The sequence below is a fragment of the Zootoca vivipara genome, chromosome 3 (genome assembly GCF_965207765.1).
Source record: "Zootoca vivipara chromosome 3, rZooViv2.hap1.1, whole genome shotgun sequence".
NCBI classification, from domain to species: Eukaryota; Metazoa; Chordata; class Lepidosauria; order Squamata; family Lacertidae; genus Zootoca; species Zootoca vivipara.
The window spans coordinates 118,084,582-118,106,726 of NC_142586.1; the positions used below are offsets into that span (position 1 = coordinate 118,084,582).

General features: G+C 49.9%; 1 protein-coding gene across 1 annotated transcript; it reads left to right on the plus strand.

The window, feature by feature from the left end:
* Positions 1-2,777: 2,777 nt before the first annotated feature.
* On the plus strand, positions 2,778-22,059 carry SLC35F6 (solute carrier family 35 member F6). Its single transcript, XM_060273205.2, has 6 exons — positions 2,778-3,008; positions 7,350-7,425; positions 8,705-8,876; positions 11,161-11,373; positions 13,760-13,870; positions 19,696-22,059. The coding sequence occupies exons 1-6, from the start codon at positions 2,932-2,934 to the stop codon at positions 20,169-20,171; spliced, it is 1,125 nt and encodes a 374-aa protein (XP_060129188.1). The 5' UTR covers positions 2,778-2,931; the 3' UTR covers positions 20,172-22,059.
* Positions 22,060-22,145: the final 86 nt, after the last annotated feature.

Here is a 22,145-nt window from a genome sequence, read left to right on the forward strand (position 1 = left end):
TACATTCAGGATTGGCACAGTCCATAAGAAATCCAGTTGCAGCAGACTTAACTTAAACTTGCAATAATTTATAACAAGTCTGAACCTTAACACTAAGCATACTGTGTACAGAACACCACACCAGAAGGAGAAGAGAGAGAGAGAACGTGAAACCCAGGCGCCTTCTGGCCTCCCTATTATAGTCTGCATGACCCTGGCAAAAGAGATAGCAGGACCGGTTTAAGGCAGCTGTACTCATCTTCTTGGAAGGAATAACCCAAACATCAGGAACCTTCTGCTTGTTTCTTTCACACAGAGAAGCTTCCAGAACCCTCTTGAATTAATTAGAATAGGAAAGATCTCTACACATTAGTCTGCACTAAGAAATGCAAACTGACTCCTGTGGCAGGGAGTTCCACAGTTTCAACTCTGCACTGCATGAAGATATCCTTTTGTTTGTTCTTTCTGATAGTCTGATCTCCCCCCCCCCCCAAGTCATGCCACTTTATCTGTCAAGTGATATTATATCCTGTCTTGAGTTCATTCCCACTTCCCCACCCCACCCCACCCCACACAACCCTGACGCCTTACTGCTTGATTACTTCTCTAGCAGTGGTTCCCCGATTGCTTCACTTGGGGCTTATCATGAGATTGCCTCACATAGGGCTTAAAAACTTCCAGCAAAGGAGAGTCCACTACCTCCCGAGGAAGTCCGTTCCCTCGGAAAGTTCTTAATGTTTAATCGAATCTCCTTTCTTGTAACTGGAATCAATCGCTTCAGGTGCTCACCACCAGAGCAGGAGAAAACAAGCTTGCTCCATCTTCCATGTGACAGCCCTTGAGATGTTTGAAGACGGCTCTCCTCTCTCCTCTCAGTCTCCTCTTTTCCAGGCTAAACATACCCAAATCCTTCAACCGTTCCTCATCAGGCTTACTTTCCAGACCCTTGATCCTCTGGGTTGCCCTCCTCTGCACACCTTCCAGCTTGCCAATATCCTTCTTAAATTGTGGTGACACAGTATTCCAGGTGTGGTCTGACCAGGACAGAATAGAGTGGGACTAGGACCCAGGTGGCGCTGTGAGTCTAGGGCTTGCTGATCAGAAGGTCGGTGGTTCGAATCCCTGCAACGGGGTGAGCTCCCATTGTTTGGTCCCAGCTCCTGCCCACCTAGCAGTTCGAAAGCACACAAAGTGCAAGTAGATAAATAGGGACTGCTTCGGCGGGAAGGTAAACGGCGTTTCCGTGCGCTGCTCTGGTTTGCCAGAAACAGCTTTATCATGCTGGCCATATGACCCGGAAGCTGTCTGCGGACAAACGCCAGCTCCCTCGGCCTATAGAGCGAGATGAGCGCTGCAACCTCAGAGTCGGACATGACTGGACCTGATGGTCAGGGGCGCCTTTACCTTTATTACTTCCCTTGATCTAGACACTATACTTCTGTTGATGCAGCCTAGAATAGTGCTAGCTTTTTTTTGCTGCTGCATCACACTGTTGACTGATGTTCGGCTTGTGGTCCACCAAGACCCCTAGATCCTTTTCACATGGTGCCCCCCTTCCTATATTTGTGCATCTGGTTCTTCCTGCCTAAGTGCAGAACCTGACATTTGCCCCTATGGAAATTCATTTTGTTAGTTTGGGGACAAGCTATGGATGAAGAGCGGTATACAAATTTAATAATAATATCCTTCTACTAGCACCTTAGAGACCAACTAAGTTTGTCATAGGTATGAGCTTTCGTGTGCATGCACACTTCTTCAGAAGAACACGAAAAGCTCATCTGAAGAAGTGTGCATGCACACGAAAGCTCATACCTAGGACAAACTTAGTTGGTCTCTAAGGTGCTACTGGAAGGAATTTTTTTATTTTGTTTCGACTGCATCAGACCAACACGGCTACCTACCTGTAACTAATAATAATAATAATAATAATAATAATAATAATAATAATAATAATATCTTTAATCCCAATTCTGTCTTCTGTGGCATTAACTACCTCTGGGGGCATCACATGGGGCGAAAAACCCGGCTATCTACACCCCCACCCATAGCTACAGAACTGCCCACTGGTCAAACAAGCGCTAACCCGACCCCCAACCCCTGTCCGCCTGTTTCATTGCTTGGCGCTCAAAGCATCACTCAGACCAAACAACACACTCTCCCATTGTCTTCAGAGTCAGACGGATAATAATAATAGTAGTAGTAGTAGTAATAACAATAATAATTTATTATTTATACCCCACCCATCTGGCTGGGTTTTGCCAGCCACATTCGGCGGCTCCCAAGAGAATAATAATAATAATAATAATAATAATAATAATAAAGCGATAAAACATCAAACATTAAAAACTTCCCTAAACAGGGCTGCCTTCAGATGTCTTCTAAAAGTCAGGTGGCAACCAAAGCTTACAATTCTAAAGAAAAGCACACATTGCTAAATTTAAAATACATCAGGAGATAAACAAAGTCCATTATTAACTAAAAGCACTCATCCTCCGATAACGTTAACGGGACACACAGCCCGCCTGCCCCCCGGGACCCGACTAAAAATATTCATTTAAAGCGAGGTGGTTTTTTTTGCCGCGTTAATAGAATAGCAGGATGAGACACACCGTTTGCATCCTGCAAATATAGCAATTGCAAAAAAAAAAAAACCCCAAAGTTTGCAAGTGTGTGCAGGGGGCGGGGAGTTTGGAGGAGCGAGCCCCCCTCCCTTTTGCACGGTGATTGGCACGAGGGGGGCGGTCCCCAGATTTGGGAGCTCCCACCCCCGCCCTCCCTCCCCCAGCCCCCCGTCAGCTGACTGGCTGCGGTCATGTGACTTGCCTAGGAGGAAACGCGCCCGGGCTGTGGCTGAGCGGAGCAGCTGCTTTTGTGCAAAGCGGATCCGGGGGGGCGTTTTATTTCATTTTAGTTCTGGGCGTTTGAGGAACCAGGCTCGGCTGCGGAGCGAGGATGGCCTGGACCAAATACCAGCTCTTCCTGGCCGGGCTGATGCTGGTCACCGGCTCCATCAACACCCTCTCGGCCAAGTAAGTGCGGGTCCCCCTCCCTCCCTCCCTCCCCACTGCCTTCTCCTCCTCGCGGGTTGTTCCAGGTGACCTTTGGGGGTCCCTTCCAAGCCGGGAATACTGGGGCGAGGGCTCCAAACGGCAGGTGGGCGGGATTCGGGGGAAGGGGCCAGTGCACCTGCTTGCCATGTAGAAGGAAGGCCCCAGGTTCAAAAATCCAGGTAGAGCTGGGAGAGATTTCCTGCCTGAAATCCTGGCGAGCCGCTGCTGCCAGTCAGAGTAGGCAATACTGAGCTTGATGAGAGCGCGGAGCAATAGTCCAGCTTCCTGTGTTGGATCAGAGGAGCCGCTTGGTTTCAGCCGAAGGAGAAAACGTTTTGATAAAATGGAGACTTTTGCAGAGACGGCGTTGCAGAGTAGTTCCTAACCTTGGGGTGTCAAGTGCTGTTGGACTCCGACTCCCATCATGCCTGACCCCTGGCTGGCTAGGATGGTTGGGGTGGGGAGGAGTTGAAGACCAGAAATAGGAAGGAACCCAAGGAGAGCCTGCTGAATCAGGCCATTGGCCCCCCTAGTCCAGCATCCTGTTCTCGCAGAGGCCAACCAGATGCCCATAATAATAATAATAATAATAATAATAATAATAATATATTATTATTATTATTATTATTAATACCCCGCCCATCTGGCCAGGTCTCCCCAGCCACTCTGGGCGGCTTCCAACAGAAGAATAAAACACAATAATCTATTAAACATTAAAAGCCTCCCTGAACAGGGCTGCCTTCAGATGTCTTCTAAAAGTCTGGTAGTTGTTTTCCTTTTTGACATCTGTTGGGAGGGCGTTCCACAGGGCAGGCGCCACCACCGAGAAGGCCCTCTGCCTAGTTCCCTGCAACTTGGTAGCAGGATTCGAACACAAGAGCCCCTCCTGTGGTTTCCAGCGACTGGTGTTCAGAAGCGTTGCTGCCTCCGACTGTGGAGGGCAGAGCAGGGCAATCTTGGCTAGGAGCCACCGATTGCTGCCCTCTCTCCTCCTCCATGAATTTGCCCGATCCCCTTTGAAAGCCACCCCAGCTGGTGCTTTGTTTGGAAAAGGACTCCATTGTCTGCTTCTCATGGTTGACTTAACTGCTAAGAACATAAGGAGAGCCTGATGCATCGTTGCGATGACGCACCTAGTCACAGAACCACAAAATTGTAGAGTTGGAAGGGACCCCCAAGGATCATCCAGTCCAGCCCCCTGCAGTGCAGAAAAGCTTCCCCCAATGTGGGGTTTGAACCCACGACCCTGAGATTAAGAGTCTTGTGCCCTGCCAACCGAGCTATCCCAGCATCCAGATCTCACAATGGCCAGCCTTTTTACCAGTTGCAGAAACCCTCCAGGAACGGAGAGTTGCTCTCGTGCTCGAATCCTGCTCGCCAGTTTCCCACAGGCCACTTGGCTTGATCCAGCAGTCTCTTCTGGTTCTCAAAGTGGCCAATCAGATGTCCCAAAGGGAAGCCCGCAAGTAGGATTCGAACACAAGAGCAACTCTCCTCTCCTGGGTTTCCCAGCAACTGGGATTCAGAAGCATCGCTGCCTCTGAGCACGGAGGCAGGGCAGAGCCATCCTAGCCAATAGCCCTCTCCTCCGTGAATTTGCCCAGTCCACTTTTGAAGCCATCCAAGTTGGTGGTCCTCGCTGCCTCCTGTGGCAGGGAGTTCCACAGTTTAACTGCGCACTGCTGTATGAAGTCTAAAGGCAGCCATCTCAGCAACAGCGGCACGTCCTTGTCTTTTAGCTAAGCCAGCAGAATGTGGACCTGCCCTGACAGTGCATCTTTTGCTCGCTTACTCAGCTCCAGATTTTGCAAGAAGCAGCCCCCAGAAACACAAAAAGCTTACTCATTGCTTTGGTCTGGAGGGAGGGGCAAAACCCCCAGAAGGCCACAGGTTTCAAAAGCCCTGCAGCCGTACAAACGGCGTCTCCGTGTTCACAAGCACTAGGGGTGAAGAGGCAAAGTCCAGAGACCGGGGGGGGGGGCAGGAGGAATGGAGCCCCACCCTCCCAGTGCCGGATTTATGTACTGTATAAGCTAAACAAGCTATAGCCTAGGACCCCACTCTCTTGCGGGGACCCCAAAAAATTTAAAGAAAAAAAAAACCTTGGATCTACATTTCCAAAATATAAGATAAAAAACAAATAAAATAAAACCTACATAGAGCAAGAGTGTTTTGTGTTGTGTAGGCTCCTGTGATGTAAGCCATGGGCCCTGCCTGCTAGCCTGTTCCCTAAAATATCACTGGTTTGCTCCTTTCTATAAATAAGGTGCCTACATTCTGCATGGAATTGTTATTTTGTTATGTGCAAATGGCTTTAGATACTACAACTCCCATCATCCTTTCTCTGGAGCAGCAGAAAGGTTGTTTTCTGCTGCTCCAGAGAAGCGGACACGGAGCAATGGATTCAAACTTCAAGAAAGAAGATTCCACCTAAACATTAGGAAGAACTTCCTGACAGTAAGAGCTGTTCGGCAGTGGAATTTGCTACCAAGGAGTGTGGTGGAGTCTCCTTCTTTGGAGGTCTTTAAGCAGAGGCTTGACAGGCATATGCCAAGAATGCTTTGATGGTGTTTCCTGCTCGGCAGGGGGTTGGACTGGATGGCCCTTGTGGTCTCTTCCAACTCTACGATTCTATGATTCTATGATCCCTGACCACTGGTCCTATTAGCTAGGGATTGTGGGACTTGTAGTCCCAAAACATCTGGAGGGCCGAGTTTCCCTATGCCTGTATTAGGTCCATAAATTACCATATAGCCTATATTCCACACACAAAACAGCGACAATTTGTCGTTGGCAAAGGACAGCTGGACATTCCCCATTCCCTTCAGTAGCTTAGGGCCTCATCAAACCTCAATCTGGCCCTGCACCTCTCCCCCAAACCAGCCTTCAGCAAGCTAGTTACCCACCAGTTGTTTTGGACGGCAATGAGGAAGAACACAGAATCATAGAATCGATGGAAGGGACCCCGAGGGTCATCTAGCCCACCCCCTTGCAATGCAGGAATCTCGAATTCAGCATCCGTGAGCTGTGTTCTTATGGCTGAGGAACTGCTGTGAGCTTTCCCTGAGAGATGTCTCGAGCGGCCTTGCTACGCGGAGCATCTCCTTGCTTTTCTGGCAGAGATGAATGGCAGGCCGGACATCCGATCTGCGGCAGACTCTGCACTCTTTGTTATATCCAGGTCTCCGGTTCCAGGAACCTGGCAGGCGCTTGGCGTGGCGTCAGCGGACAGACACCGCAGCCCTGCCTTTGCTCCTCGGCTGGGGGGTGGGGGGCAAGTCCAGGCACGGGACGAGGAGCCGGCACAGAAACAATTCCTTTCCAGGACACAGGAAGCTGCTTCGTACTGAGTCGGACCGTTGGTCCAGCTAGCTCAATTCTGCCTGCACTGACTGGCAGTGGTTCTCCAGGTTTCTCGGGCAGATGCTTCTCCCAGCCCTATTTGGAAATGGCAGGATTTGAACCGGAGACCTTTGGGATGCAAAGCAGCTGCTCTAACACCAAACCATCTTAGGCAAAGGCAAAGCAATGGCCTATGCGGCCTTCGGCTAGGGATTCTTTAGTTGTGATCTCTGCTTTGCAGGGGGTTGGACTAGATGACCCCTGGTACCCTGCTGCTGTTACGAACCAGCCTTCCCTAAGCTGGTGCCCTCCAGTTGTTTTGGACTTGTCTGCTCAGTTTCCTTGCTGGAACTCTCCAATGTATTCTGTTTTGGACAGACCTGGTATAGCGCATGATACTCTATAATTAATTGATTTTTTTAAAAAAAAAGTCAGCACAAAATGACCTAAAAAAAATAATAATTCAAAAGGCAGCATTTAAAAATATGCATTCTAAAATATTATAGCAAGGATTACGAGGTTTTCATGGTACTGAAATACGTGTGAGACCCCGGATTCCACCTTTGGGGGCGGGCCTCGGCCCAGTATACCTGAAGGAGCGTCTCCACCCCCATCGTTCAGCCCGGACACTGAGGTCCAGCGCCGAGGTCCTTCTGGCGGTTCCCTCACTGCGAGAAGCGAAGTTACAGGGAACCAGGCAGAGGGCCTTCTCGGTAGTGGCACCGACCCTGTGGAACACCCTCCCATCAAATGTCAAGGAAATAAACAACTGTCTGACTTTTAGAAGACATCTGAAGGTTTGGGGAAGTTTTTAATGTTTGATGTTTTATCGTGTTTTAATATTCTGTTGGTTGCCACCCAGAGAAACCCAGCCAGGTGGGCGGGGTATAAATAGTACATGATGATGATGATGATGATGATGATGGAAGCCCAGGGAGGTGCATGTGGGGGGTTCTAACCAATGCCCCTCTTTTTCAGGTGGGCGGACAGGCTGAGCGCACGAGGATGCAATGCCACGAGCGAAGAGCACACCTTCCAACATCCCTTCCTCCAGGTACTGCCGGATGGATGCTGCCTGCTTCCATGTGACGTAGAGGCTTCCATCCTCCTTTGATTCTGTATCTGCCCATTTTGGCCCTTGGGTACTGCTCCCTTCAGATCTCATATAACCCCCATTTTGAATCAGCTGCGCTAGTGCTCGACAGACCCTCTCGGGTGCCGAGATCAGCGGAGGGGACCCTCTTGGTCATGGGTAGGCAAACTAAGGCCCGGGGGCCGGATGCAGCCCAGTCGCCTTCTAAATCCGCCCACGGACGTTCCGGGAATCAGTGTGTTTTAACATGAGAAGAATGTGTGCTTTTATTTAAAAATGCATCTCTGGGTTGTTGTTGTTGTTGTTTAGTCGTGTCCGACTCTTCGTGACCCCATGGACCATAGCACGCCAGGCACTCCTGTCTTGCACTGCCTCCCGTAGTTTGGTCAAACTCATGTTCGTAGCTTCGAGAACACTGTCCAACCATCTTGTCCTCTGTCGTCCCCTTCTCCTAGTGCCCTCAATCTTTCCCAACATCAGAGTCTTTTCCAAGGATTCTTCTCTTCTCATGAGGTGGCCAAAGTATTGGAGCCTCAGCTTCACGATCTGTCCTTCCAGGGAGCACTCAGGGCTGATTTCCTTCAGAATGGAGTGGTTTGATCTTCTTGCAGTCCATGGGACTCTCAAGAGTCTCCTCCAGCACCATAATTCAAAAGCATCAATTCTTCGGCGATCAGCCTTCTTTATGGTCCAGCTCTCACTTCCATACATCACTACTGGGAAAACCATAGCTTTAACTATACGGACCTTTGTCGGCAAGGTGATGTCTCTGCTTTTTAAGATGCTGTCTAGGTTTGTCATTGCTTTTCTCCCAAGAAGCAGGCGTCTTTTAATTTCGTGACTGCTGTCACCATCTGCAGTGATCAAGGAGCCCAAGAAAGTAAAATCTCTCACTGCCTCCATTTCTTCCCCTTCTATTTGCCTAGAGAAGGAACTGGCAAGCCACTCCAGTATCCCTGCCAAGAAAACTCCATGGACAAAGACAACAGGCATCTCTGGGTTATTTGTGGGCAAAGGAATTCATTCATTTTTTTTCTCTCCAAAATATAGTCCATCCCCCCCACAAGGTCTGAGGAGGGACAGTGGGCCAGCCCCGTACCAAAAAAGTTTGCTGACCGCTGTCCCAGAAGCACAGAGCTGCAGAGTTGGAAGCGACCCCCTGCAAGGCGGGAATCATGTTGCTGATCTGCTACTGGTCATGATCCAGGAAGCTCACAGACCCCCCTCTCTTTCCTCCTAGGCCGTGGGCATGTTCCTGGGGGAATTCTCCTGCCTGGCTGTCTTCTACCTCCTGCTCTGCGCTGACCGGAGGAGGCCAGAGCCCACCATGGACCCCCCTCAGTCCTACAACCCGCTCCTTTTCCTGGCTCCAGCCCTGTGCGACATGACAGGGACTAGCCTCATGTATGTGGGTAAGTGTTGCCTGGCGGTTGCTTTCTCCTCTGCGAAAACGGGGGGGGGGGGGAGAGAGAGAGTCCTGCTGGGAATCTCTCTTTCTCACAAACTCATATTTTTCGAGGAAAGAAGGAGCAGAAATGCTTGCAATACGTCTCTTAATATTTGGAGTATTTACTGCGATTTCATAGGCCTGGACTGGGTAAGGAAGTGTAAAACTAGACGCTGTTCTTTCCTTGCTAAGCAAACACAAGATCTGCAGATCTTTAAAGTTAAAAGAGGGCCCAGTAAAGATGTGGGGTCTTTTGGAGGTGGGTGGAGGGACACACAGAGATGTTGCTGCAGCAATTTAAAAACTAGGGGTCAGTGCAGTTTTCACAGTAGTTTTAAAGTGGGGTTTTTACTCAGGATAGGTCTTCTGTCTCTTCCCCACTGCATGCTCCCAGGGCCCCCTTTCTATTCCCCTCCCCCCTCATCCTTTTATATATTTATATCTATTTTTTTATAAAAGGATGAGAGGGGAGGGGAAATTTCAGATTCATTTACGGTGGCACCTTGGTTCTCAAACTTAATCCGTTTCAAAACCAAAGCGTTCCAAAACCAAGGCGCGCTTTCCCATGGAAAGTAGTGCAAAATGGATTAATCCGTTCCAGACTTTTAAAAACAACCCCTAAAACAGCAATTTAACATGAATTTTACTACCTAATGAGACCATTGATCCATAAAATGAAAGCAATAAACAATGTACTGTACTGCAGTCACACAATCTTTCAGTAGCTGAACTGGGTTCCACATAGTCACAAAAACAAAACAAAAAGAGCCACATAAACAAAAATGCAAAATAAGTAGCGTAAATAGACAGACCTCAGCGTAACACTCAAAATGGAAGTGTGCCACTCAAAATGGTGCTTTTTACGGAAAAAAAGTTCGCAAACCATAACACTTACTTCTGGGTTTGCCCTGTTTGGGTTCCAAGGCGTTTGAGTACCAAGGCGTTTGAGAACCAAGGTACCACTGTATTTGATTTTCCATATTAAAATTCACATTCGCACAACAATATACTATACATAATCGTTTCCATTCCATTGGGATTTCAGTACCTAAAATTCCTAAAAGAAAGGCTTCTGGGTTTTTTCAAAGTGTTGGTGCTGACCTTGAAAGCCCTAAACGGCCTCGGTCCAGTATACCTGAAGGAGCGTCTCCACCCCCATCGTTCAGCCCAGACACTGAGGTCCAGCTCCGAGGGCCTTCTGGCGGTTCCCTTACTGCGATAAGTGAAGTTACAGGGAACCAGGCAGAGGGCCTTCTCAGTGGTGGCGCCCGCCCTGTGGAATGCCATCTCATCAGATGTCAATAATAGGGTTGCCAGACTCAATAGTGGACAGGACTTCTGTGCCTTTAATTGCCCTGCTCTCTTTTGAGTCTGGAAAGCTTAAAGAGAAACCAGCAGACCCTTTGTTTAATTTCCAAGCAGAGGGTCTGCCGGTTTCTCTTTAAGGTTTCCAGACTCAAAAGAGAGCAGGGCAATTAAAGGCACAGAAATCCTGTCCTCTATTGGGTCTCGCAACCCTAGATGTCAAAGATATAAACAACTATCTGGCATTTAGAAGACATCTGAAGGCCCTTGGTGATGGACCTCAGTGTCTGGGCAAAACTATGGGGGTGGAGACACTCCTTCCGGTATACTGGACCGAGGCCATTTAAGGCTTTAAAGGTCAGCACCAACATTTTGAATTGTGCCCAGAAACGTACTGGGAGCCAATGTAGATCTTTCAAGACCGGTGTTATGTGGTCTCGGCAGCCGCTCCCAGTCACCAGTCTAGCTGCCGCATTCTGGATTAATTGTAGTTTCCAGGTCACCTTCAAAGGTAGCCCCACGTAGAGCGCATTGCAGTAGTCCAAGCGAGAGATAACCAGAGCATGCACCACTCTGGCGAGACAGTCTGCAGGCAGGTAGGGTCTCAGCCTGCATACCAGATGGAGCTGATAAACAGCTGCCCTGGACACAGAATTGACCTGCGCCTCCATGGACAACTGTGAGTCTAAAATGACTCCCAGGCTGCGCACCTGGTCCTTCAGGGGCACAGTTACCCCATTCAGGACCAGGGAGTCTTCCACACCTGCCCGCCTCCTGTCCTCCAAAAACAGTACTTCTGTCTTGTCAGGATTCAACCTCAATCTGTTAGTTGCCTCCAAAACAATCCAGAGCAAACTCTTCCTGTGTGTGTGTGTGTGATACTAAATATCTCTCCTTGAATTATTCCCTCCACCGCCCCGCTTCTTCCCCCCCCCCCCTTCCAGCTCTGAACATGACCAGCGCGTCCAGCTTCCAGATGCTGCGAGGGGCCGTGATCATCTTCACCGGCCTGCTCTCAGTGGCCTTCCTCGGGCAGAAGCTGGTGCTCAGCCAGTGGCTGGGCATCCTGGTCACCATTGTAGGGCTGGTGGTGGTCGGCTTGGCAGACCTGATGAACAGCGGGGACCACGAGCACAAGCTCAGCGAGGTCATCACAGGTACGGCAGGGTGGGGAGAGCCCAAAGGGAGGTTGCCGACACCAGGAGGACGACTCTGCTGGCCTCCCAGAGCGCTCCTTGCTTCTCTCTCCTGCTCCTAATTCTGTTGTTCTCAAATTGGTGGGTACCACCCTTACCTTGCAAGTCCCGGACTGCAGAATCCGGGACCGGCAGCCGTGTGACACCGGAAGTTGCGTCGATGTAACTTCCGGTGTCGCTTTGCCCTTCTATGGGCACCAAATATGGCCGCCGCCGACACCGGAAGTCGCGTCTATGCACTTCCGGACATGCGTAGATGCAACTTTTGAAGCCGGCGGCGGCCATTTTTGGTGCCCATAGAAGGGCAAATCAGAAAGAAAAAAATGGCCACTGGCAGGAGAAAATAACCGAGAAAAACGGGAGATGAAGTGATACGGGGGAAGTGAAAAGGTAAGTAAAAACGGGGGGTTTCCCGGGGAAAACGGGGTACTTGGCAGCTATGGTACCACCTGGTGGTGGGGGTTGCTAAGAAGCAGGGCGTGCTAAGAAGCAGGGGAGTAAAGGCCCATCAGACTTTGAAAAGCTGGTTTCACTGGACCAAGTTCACTTTCCTGAATTAATTAAACATTATTATTATTATTATTATTAATAATAATATTATTATTTGTATACCACCCTTCATCCGTAGATCTCGGGGTGGTTTCCAACTTAAAATTACAATATAAGAAAACACAAAATACATCATAAAAATACTAACAAAAACAAGTCAATAATTTAAAAGATCATTGGGTGCCAGTCAGCCAAAGGCCTGGTTGAAGAGGAATGCTTTTGCCTGGCGCCTAAAGGGGCGTAACGAAAGGGCCAGCCGGACCTCCTTGAAATCCAATAGTTTCAATTGGATTTTGAATACATCGTAGAATCATAGAGTCGGGAAGGGGCCCTGAGGGTCATCTAGTCCAGCCCCCTGCAATGCAGCAATCTCAGCTGAAGCATCCCTGACAGATGGCCGTCCAACCTCTGCTTAAAAACCTCCAAGGAAGGAGAGAGAAATGTGCAGTTCCTTGCTACCATTTCGCATTTTCTCACACCGTTCTCTTCCTTAGTGGGTCGTGCAAACTGCTGCCCTGAATGGTGCTCTTTTGTAGGGTAGGGGGCACAAGGGATGGGTTCAGAGACCAAGAGGATCAAGGGTCTGGAAACCAAGCCTTGTTAAGAATGGTTGAAGGAGCTGGGGATGTTCAGCCTGGGAAAGAGGAGGCTGTGAGGAGATCGGAGAGCCATCGTCAGATATCTCTGTTTTCCCCCAACTGGTGGTCCCCGTAGTCCATGGCACTAGTCACATAACAATAACTACCCTAGATTTATCAACATTTTCAAAAGCAGGAGATCCATGGCTTGGCTTTTGAAAAGTGGGGGGGTCTTCCGTGCTTAGCTAATTGGGAACCACTGAAATAGCTAAAGGGCTGCTACGTGGAAGAAGGAGCGAGCTTGGTTTTCGCCTCCTCCGCAGGGTAGGACCCGAACCAATGGCTTCAAATTATAGGAAAGGAGATTCTGGCTAAACGACGTTTAGAACTTTCCGGCTGCAAAAGCCGTTCGAGAGACTTCCTCAAAAACGGGTGGGCTTTTCTTCTTCACAGGAAGTTTTTTTGGATGACCACATGTTGGGGGGGGCTGCAATTCCTGCATTGCGGGGGGTTGGACTAGATGACCCTTGGGTTCCCTCCCAACTCCACAAAATTCTGAGATTCTATTTTTTTAAAAAAAATATTTTTATTGAACATTTTATAACATAAAAACATCAAGCACATAATAAAAAACAAAAAATACCAAAAAATACAAAAATACAAAAATACATCGATACACACAAAACAAAACATAAACATATCATCTTTAATCAACTTTTTTTTAAATCATTGTCTATTTAGCTTCCCCAGTTCCCCACTATCTGATTTTCTTTTTAGATACATCTTTAGCAGTTTCTATTTCATCACTTTTACTTTCATTCATAATAATCCCTTTAATTCTTCTTGATCTCATCTTAATATTTATGTATCAATTTTTCTACGTTATAAATTCCTCTTTTCTCCCTATTGCCTTAACTTCTGTATTTCCCTAGATGTTCAAACTTTCTACTTTCAAAAATAATTCCCTAGATATATTTTAAATTTTCTCCAATCCTCCTCTACTCTTTCACTTGCTTGATCTCGGAGTCTTCCTGTCAGTTCTGCCAATTCCAACCAGTAGGAGAACATAAATTCTGAGATTCTATATGTAGTGCAGTCTCCAGACTACAGCCAAATTGAAAGCTCTTCCGTGTGCCCCACCCCTTCCAATATTCAGCAGAGGGGGAGGGGGGTGCCAGACCCTGTCAGGACTGCCCAGACTCCCCTTTTCTCTCCCGCAGGGGACCTTCTGATCATCATGGCTCAAGTGATTGTCGCCATCCAAATGGTGCTGGAACAGAAATTTGTCTACAAGCACAACGTTCACCCCTTGCAGGCTGTGGGCACGGAAGGTGAGCAAGCAAGCAGGCACCGGGGAAGCAGATTGGGGGCTGGTCTTTTATTTCTCTCCCTTCTTGGACTTCCGTGGCCAAAACACCTTCAAAAGAAACCTGTCGGGAACCGAATCCAAGGAGGCAAAGAACTCGTAGAGTGTTTCCAATACGCCCCTACCCCCAGCACCAGAAGACCCTCCCTCCCCTTGGCAGTGCCCTGAGCCAGTGTGCCCCAATTGAGGCTGGGTGGGGAGGGGGGAAATTGGAGCCCACCCCCACAGCTGGTACTGCTGCCGATTCCTTGTTTTGGGGGGCCAAGGGACAGCCACCACCTCAACTGGCCAAGCCTTAAGGAGCCTGGTGGAGACCTCTCTGTGGGTCACTCCTGTCCTGTTCTCCAAATTCATTTCCCCCACGGCAGTCCTTTTCCTCATTTGAAAGGCTGTATAGAATATGAATCGGCCCAAGGCTGGGTTGAAGAGGAATGGTTTTGCCTGGCGCCTAAAGGTGTATAACAGGGGTGGCCAACTCCCAAGAGACTGCGATCTACTTTCAAAATTAAAAACTGGCAGTGATCTACCCCCGTTTTTAAGGGGTTCAGCTCAAAGTTGTTGAGCTATTTTTGGGGAGGAGGAAAACCCCGTACAGTGGACCCTTGGTTTATGAACACAATTGGTTCCGGAAGTCTGTTCATAAACTGAAGCGTTCATAAACTGAAGCGAACCTTCCCATTGACAGTAATGGAAGTGGATTAATCTGTTCCAGGCGGTCCGCGGAGTACTTAAACTGAAGCGTTCATAAACTGAAGCGAACTTTCCCATTGAAAGTAATGGAAAGTAGATTAATCCATTCCAGACGGGTCCACGGAGTACTCAACCATGAAGTGTACTTAACCCAAAGCATGGGTGTAATTGGTTCCGGAAGTCTGTTCATAAACTGAAGTTTTCATAAACTGAAGCGAACTTTCCCATTGAAAGTAATGGAAAGTGAATTAATCCGTTCCAGATGGGTCCACGGCGTTTGTAAACCGAAAATTCGTAAACCGAGGTGTTCATAAACCGAGGTTCCACTGTATTTTTAGGGGGAGTCTAAGCTTTTTTGGCCAGGCAAGTTGCATTTGGGGAGAGGGGTTAAAGGCAGGGGGGAAAGGGTGAAATAGCTAAGGATTTTAACAGCAGCCCTGAGAAAGTCTTTCCTTCCAGAGATCAAACAACAAGGGAGGGCAGGGCGAGGGAGCAGGGCAGGAGTCAGTTTTAGCGACGCTAAGGGAAGGGAGCCAGCGATCCACCGCAATCTACCAAAACCTCGAGGGGATCTACCAGTAAATCCCGATCGACCTGTTGGACATCCCTGGTGTATAATGAAGGCACCAGGCGAACCTCCCCTGGGGAAAGCGTTCCACAAATGGGGAGCCACTGCAGAAAAGGCCCCGCTCTCGTGCTGCCACCCTCTGGAATTCTTGCGGAGGAGGCCCATGAAGCAGGGCTTCAGAAGGTGATCACAGGGTCCAGGTCAGTTCATATGGGGAGAGGCAGTCCTTGAGGTATTGCGATCCTGAGTTGTTTAAGGCTTTATAGGTCAAGACCAGCACTTTGAATTGGGCCCGGAAACTAATTGGCAGCCAGTGCAGTCGGACAAGGATTGGCGTTGTAGGGCTCAAACCGTCTTGCCCCAGGGAGCCACCTGGCTGCCAAATTCTGCACCCGCTGACCAGATGCCCATTATGGGAAACCTGCAAGCAGGATCCGAGCACAGGAGCAACTCTCCCCTCCTGCAGTTTCCCGTTTCAGAAGCATTTTTGCCTCCCAGCTTTGGAGGCAGAGCAGAGCGACTTAAATTAATTAAACTACAGTGGTGCCTCGCTAGACGAATTTAATTTGTTCCATGGGTCTTTTCTTATAACGAAAAATTCGCCTAGCGAATCCCATAGGAATGCATTGAAATTTTTTTTAAATTTTTTTTTTTTGCCCATAGAAACGCATTAATTGAATTTCAGTGCATTCCTATAGGAAACCGTGATTCGCTAGACGAATTTTTCGTAAAATGAATTTGTCTAGTGAGGCAACCTCCGCTAGAAAAAAACCTTTCGTTAAGCGGAAATTTCGTTAAGCAGGGCATTCGTTAAGCGAGGCACCAATGTATGTTAAATTCAATTAAAATGGTTAGGATTCCAGAATAGTGAAATGGTTAATTCTGGCCCCTAAATAAGACCCATCTCCACTTCCATGAATTTCCCCCGTCCTCTTTTGAAAGCCACCCGAGTCGGGGGCCCTCACTGCCTCCTGTGGGAGCCGGCTGGCCAGGGTTGCTGAGCCTCTAGGGCTTGCCGACTGGAAGGTCGGCGGTTCAAATCTGCCTGACGGTGGTGAGCTCCTATTGCTCTGCCCCAGCTCCTGCCAACCTAGCAGTTTGAAAGCATACCAGTGCAAGTAGATAAATAGGTACTGTTGCGGCGGAAAGGAAAACAGTGTTTCTGTGCACTCTGGTTTAGTCCTGCTTGGCCACATGACCCGGAAAGCTTTCTGCAGACAAACACCAGCTCCCTTGGCCTGAAGTGAGACGAGCACCGCACCCCATAGTCGTCGTCCCAAGCAAATAGAGGCTGCCCTAGAGCAGGCTGTCCAACAGGTAGATCGCGATCTACTGGTTGATTGCACAGTAGCCCTGGTTGATCCTGGTCGATCTTTGGACCCCCAGCTAAAAACAAAACAAAAACGCTCAACAACAATGGGTAGATCACTGCCAGTGGGTTTTTTTTAGTGGGAGTAGATCGCAGTCCCTCGGAAGCTGGACATTCCTGCTCTAGAGGATCCCAGCCTGGAGCGGGTGTCTTGCCAGAAGAAAGGTGGTTCTTTTAAAAGGAGATTCAGAAGTAATACAAAACACAAGTGAGTGAGAAGATTACAAGATTTTATTTTAAACAGCAAGGAATATATACATACCAAGCGAGCACCTCGATCTGCCGCTTGGAAGCCCTCAAGAAGCGGCAAAGTGACTCCCCCAGGTAGCCTCAGTTTGCACGGCCCTGCGGCCGATCAGTCCGTGCACGAGCTTCTCCAAAAAACTCTGCCCACAACCATCCGATTTATAGATAGCTAGCCTGTGTGGCTTGCCCAACTGGCTACGTGCAAATCATTCATTACAGTGGTACCTTGGTTCTCAAACATAATCTGTTCCGGAATTCTGTTCCAAAGCCTTCCAAAACCAAGGCACGCTTTCCCATAGAAAGTAATGCAAAATGGATTAATCTGTTCCAGACTTTTAAAAACAACCCCCAAAACAGCAATTTAACATGAATTTTACTATCTAACGAGACCATTGATCCATAAAATGAAAGAAATAAACAATGGACTGCAGTCACACAACCAATCAATCAGTAGCTAAACTGGGATCCACCCAGTCACAAAAACAAAACAGACGCAAAATAAATAGCAAAAACAGACAGACCTCAGCGTAACACTCAAAACGGAGCACGTTCAGCTTCCGAAAAAAGTTCAGAAACCAGAACACTTACTCCTGGGTTTGCAGTGTTTGGGTTCCAAGGCATTTGAGAACCAAGGTACCACTGTTCTAGCTACATGCAGATTATTCATGAGCCACCCCCCCCCCCAATGCCTCACTTTCTCAAAACAAATGTCCAACATCAAAGGTCTCCAGAACTATCACTTCCTCCTAATTAACTGATTAGGACATTACAGGCTGTTCTCATGCCATCAAAGAACTTAACAAGAGACAGTTTCAGGTAGGTAGCCGTGTTGGTCTGAGTCGAAGCAAAATAAAAAAAATCCTTCAGTAGCAAACAGGCCAAACCCTACGCCAAAGGATAAATGGACATAAATCTGACATCAGGAACCATAAGACTGAAAAACCAGGAGGAGAACACTTCAATCTCCCAGGACATTCTATACAAGATCTCAAAGCAGCTGTTTTATTACAGAGAAATTTCAGGAACAGACTGGAAAGAGAAGTTGCTGAATTGGAAATCATTACCAAGCTTAAAACCATGGAAGCACCTGGGATCTCATTATGCATGATCAAGCTTTCTTTAGCACCTCAGCCCAGGACTAATTGCAGCCATCAGCAGCTATTAACAGCCATCCACAGGTTTACCACTCCCATCAGCCCATCACCCATTCCCACCCACCCCCACCACCCTCTGTATATACCGTGTTTCTCATATTATAAGACGGGCCTAAAAAATAAGACATGGCAGGCTTTTCACGAGTTGATTAAATATAAGACATACCCCCAAAATAAGCCATAGTGGGGGGCAGGTCTGGCAAGGAAAGGAAGGCGTTTAAGCACCTTCGGAAGAGCCGGCAAGAGGCAACAGCTTTGGTGCTTGGCGCGTGCCCACAGCCACCTCCGCAGCCGCTGGGATCACTGTCGCTGCAGCCATGCTCCTGGGCGCTCTTGGCGCTTCCCCTGCGGCCGCCTCACTGTGTTTTGCGGAGGCGGGACCGAGGGACTCAGCGCGAGCGGGCAGAGCAGAAGGAGGGCGGCGGAGATGGAACGGCCGTGAAGAGCGGGAAAGCGCGCGCACACACACACACACACACACCCATCCTCGCCATCCCGGTCAGGCGGTGGCGGCTTTAGTCAGGTGGCCATGGAGACTGTGCAGCTGCGCCACCCGCGCCGGTGAGAAGCCAGAGGGGAAGAGATGCGCGGTGATGGTCAGGGTGGGAGGAGGCGACCTGGGTGCATGTAGGTTACGGAGGCAGGTCGGTGCACTTCTCTTCTTCTTAGGCCTTTTCCCACCCCCGCCCCTTCTCCTCCGCTTCCTCCTAGGAAACGCGCTCCTTCGTCTTAACTGCTATCCTCCTTGCATCTTCCGTCGGAGTTCGCGCGCACTGCCCAGAGTTGGCTAAATGCAACTGGAGTTGTGCAAAAGGCAATGGAAACAAATAGCCGCCCATAGGCAAAACCAAATAGCAAAACCTTTTTGGGAACTGCCTGTGTCGTAAAGTTCTCTGTTTAAACTGGGGCAGGGGCTTCCCGACGATCAGCTGAGAGGCGGGCTGATCGGGCGCCTCTTCGCCGCAGCCACAGCGCTCAGAGCGCTCGCCCCTAGTCGCCCACGAAGATCATGGGCTTCACCTGCAGCCGCAGCTGCCTCTCACCAGGCTCTTTGCGCTGCGCTGCCCGAAGCGGTTCCCGTGCAGCCGCCTCTTGCCAGGCCCTCCGCCACCGCTTCTCTCACAGCCGCCTCCACGGCTGCTTCCTGCTCTGCCAACGTGGCTGTGCTCCTTGCTCCCCAGCAGCACGCAAATGGGAGGGCAGCCTTGCTGTTTTTATTTTCTGCTTCCTGGCTCTCCCCGGGTCTCGCGCGGTGCATGCTGCCGGCTCTCACTGGGTCCCCATGGGTCGGGGCTCTGCGCAGCGCACTGTTGCCAGCTCCCACTTAAAAAAATAAGACATCCCCAAAAAATAAGCCACCGTGGGGTTTTTTGAGGAAAAAATAAATATAAGACGTGTCTTATAATATGAGAAACACGGTATATAGGGTCTGACACTTCTGTTTCTAGTGTATCTGAAGAAGTGTGCATGCACACAAAAGCTCATACCAAAATATAAACTTAGTTGGTCTTTAAGGTGCTACTGAAGGAATTTTTTTATTTAACAAGAGACAGGGAGGGGAAAGGAACAGAGGGAAGAAGGGTTCCGTGTTAGATCACCAACTCCTCGAAATACCATTTATCTTCCGGGTAGATTGCTCATCCAGTGGGAGGGTCGTTGTTTCAGTCTACGTAGATCTCTCATTCGGTTAGTTGACGGAAAGCCTTGGCCCTTGGGTGGCCGCGGTCCCCCTTTCTGAGCGCCTCTTTCTCCTCCCCGCCCAGGGCTTTTTGGCTTCCTCATCCTCTCCCTCCTGCTGGTCCCCATGTACTACATCCCAGCGGGCAGTTTCGGGAGCGGTCCGCGCCGCGTCCTGGAGGACGCCCTGGACGCCTTCTGCCAGATCGGCCGGGCTCCGCTCATCGCCCTGGCGCTGCTGGGCAACATCAGCAGCATCGCCTTCTTCAACTTTGCCGGCATCAGCGTCACCAAGGAGATCAGCGCCACCACCAGGATGGTGCTGGACAGCCTGCGCACCGTGGTCATCTGGGCCGTCAGCCTGGCTGTGGGCTGGGAGGTCTTCCATGGCCTGCAGATCCTCGGCTTCCTCATCCTCCTGCTGGGGGCCGCCATCTACAACGGCCTCCACCAGCCCCTCCTGGCACGGCTGCCCTGGCGGAGGGCGGCCGCAGCGGATGCCGATGCGGATAGAGAGGGCCTCTTGGCGGCGGACGGAGCCTCCATCAATGGGGACAGTTGATCGCCAAGCAGAGCCCTTGGCCGGACCTCTGCTGGGTGGGCTGGCCAGCTTCTCGGGCTGGAGCACGAGACTGGTTTGGGGGGTCTGCGTTGCGCACTTTCGCCACAAAATGTCGGGACGTTGCTCTGCCACCCGGCTCCTTTGCTCATTGCAGGAAGAGCAACCGCCAAGGAGATGCCCTCTGCTTTTGGGGGACCACATCTCTCATCGTCCCTGGCCTTGACGGGAGCTGGAGCCCCCAACATGAGCTCAACACCTCCTGCTTTAAGCAATTGGTTGAGGGTTTTCTGTTCTTGCTTGGTAGGAGAAACACACTGCCTTCAGAAATCGGCACGTGAAACATCTCTGGGCAGCTTGACTCCCAGACTGAATTTGGCTTGCTTTGTGGGGACCCCCAACGCCACCTTCCGGGACTTGGTCCTTTCCCCCCGCTTCCTTCACCCAAAGGTGAGAAGGAAGGCCATTGCAACGAGGTTTCCCAGTGAACAACCCTTTCCTGGAAGGAGTTCCCTCTTTTCGCCCCTTCTGCTAAACAAAATATTTCTATTTGCTCTGATCCCCACCCAAAAGGAGGGAGTGCTACAGATGTCCAGTGTCTGCCTCCTTTAGGAGTCCAGAACTCTCCTCCACAATCCATTATTTCCCAGGCTTTCCTCTGATGCAGCAACAAAGTCTAACGTCCCCCCAGGCTGGCATCCTCCAGGTGTTTCAAACAGCAGCACCATTTGGGCTGTGGCAGACGGAAGTTGCCGTCGCAAACATCTCGAAAGGGCTGATGAAGTCTGCTCTAACTTGGCAGTTTGATGTTTTTCCCCACTGGGTCTGTTCCCCCTGGCAAAAACATCTCCCTAAGGGGAGAGCAAATGGGCATCTTTCTCTTCGGCCTCCCCTGTTTATATCACACTTGGGCTTCTGAAGGAGGTGACGCTGCAGATCGGGCCCCTTGAGGCTAGAGGTGGAGTTAGTGGCATGTGAATCACTTAACAACCCTCACACCAATGGCACTGGGTGCAGTTGTGGGTGACCTGAGAGTCCCTCGCCCTGTGGCACAGCGGGTATCCGGGCCTTGCCTATCAGATCAGCTTTGGTGAAGGCCCCCGGGCTGCCGAAATTACTGGGGAAACCCATTGATAGGGGCTCCTTCCACGATGGATCACAAAGTTGCGATTGGGGGCTGTGGGAAAGGGAACACCCCAGGCCTGCCACACATACGATGCCGCTGCTGCCTTGTCCACTTTTTTGGGGGGGGGTGCATGGCTGTCTCTGCTTCTTCCTAAGTCTGGAACTGAGTGATGGGGATCGAAGGAATCCTCGATGCTCCCATAGCATACTCGGAGGAGGCAGCACCCCGGTTCCTTCGTCCGTCATGTGACGGATTATTCCCCCTCGTTCCGAGCATTTTGGAGAGGGCCCAGAGAGCTGACTCCTCAACCCTCTCCTGAACTGGCCCTTCTGTTCGGAGCCTGCAAAATGTTTTCTCCCCCCAGCTATTGCGAGTCCTCTTAATTTCCCACTGCTAGCAAGGTGAAGGCGAGAGCTGAAGTCTTGCCCAGTTGTAGGGGCCTTAAGAGGGCTCTCTGGTGCCATTTTGGGGTCCGGTCGTATGGAGGGCACCCCCCCTCTCTTGCACCCAAGCCATGAACACAGCTGGTCTAAGCTGTGCAGCCAGGACAAGCATCCGCCTCCTCCACAAACTTCTCAGGTGCTGAGCAGACCCACTTTGGTGCCTGGGGGGGGATGAGAGGGAGGGTGGGCTTGTCTTTGCCTTGGGAATATGAACAAGAATGCATTTATTCACCAATAAAAACTGTCTCATCTGTTATAGTAGGGCCGTTTTTAAAAAAATAAGACTGGCTGAGCCTTTTTTTAAAAAAAAATGTGGGCTTTTGATGGCATGTATGAGCCCAGAGCAATCTCTGGGGGTTGGGACGGGGGGAGGGTGGCAAGAAAGGGGCAGCTGGGAGGGGGGTGGCC

What these genes read in the sequence shown, in the direction of transcription:
- SLC35F6 (XM_060273205.2), top strand. Translation starts at nt 2,932, where the DNA reads ATGGCCTGGACCAAATACCAGCTCTTCCTGGCCGGGCTGATGCTGGTC. An exon ending in TCCAACATCCCTTCCTCCAG is followed by an intron (nt 7,426 to 8,704) that starts GTACTGCCGGAT and finishes CTTTCCTCCTAG; the next exon opens with GCCGTGGGCATGTTCCTGGG. An exon ending in GCTCAGCGAGGTCATCACAG is followed by an intron (nt 11,374 to 13,759) that starts GTACGGCAGGGT and finishes TCTCTCCCGCAG; the next exon opens with GGGACCTTCTGATCATCATG.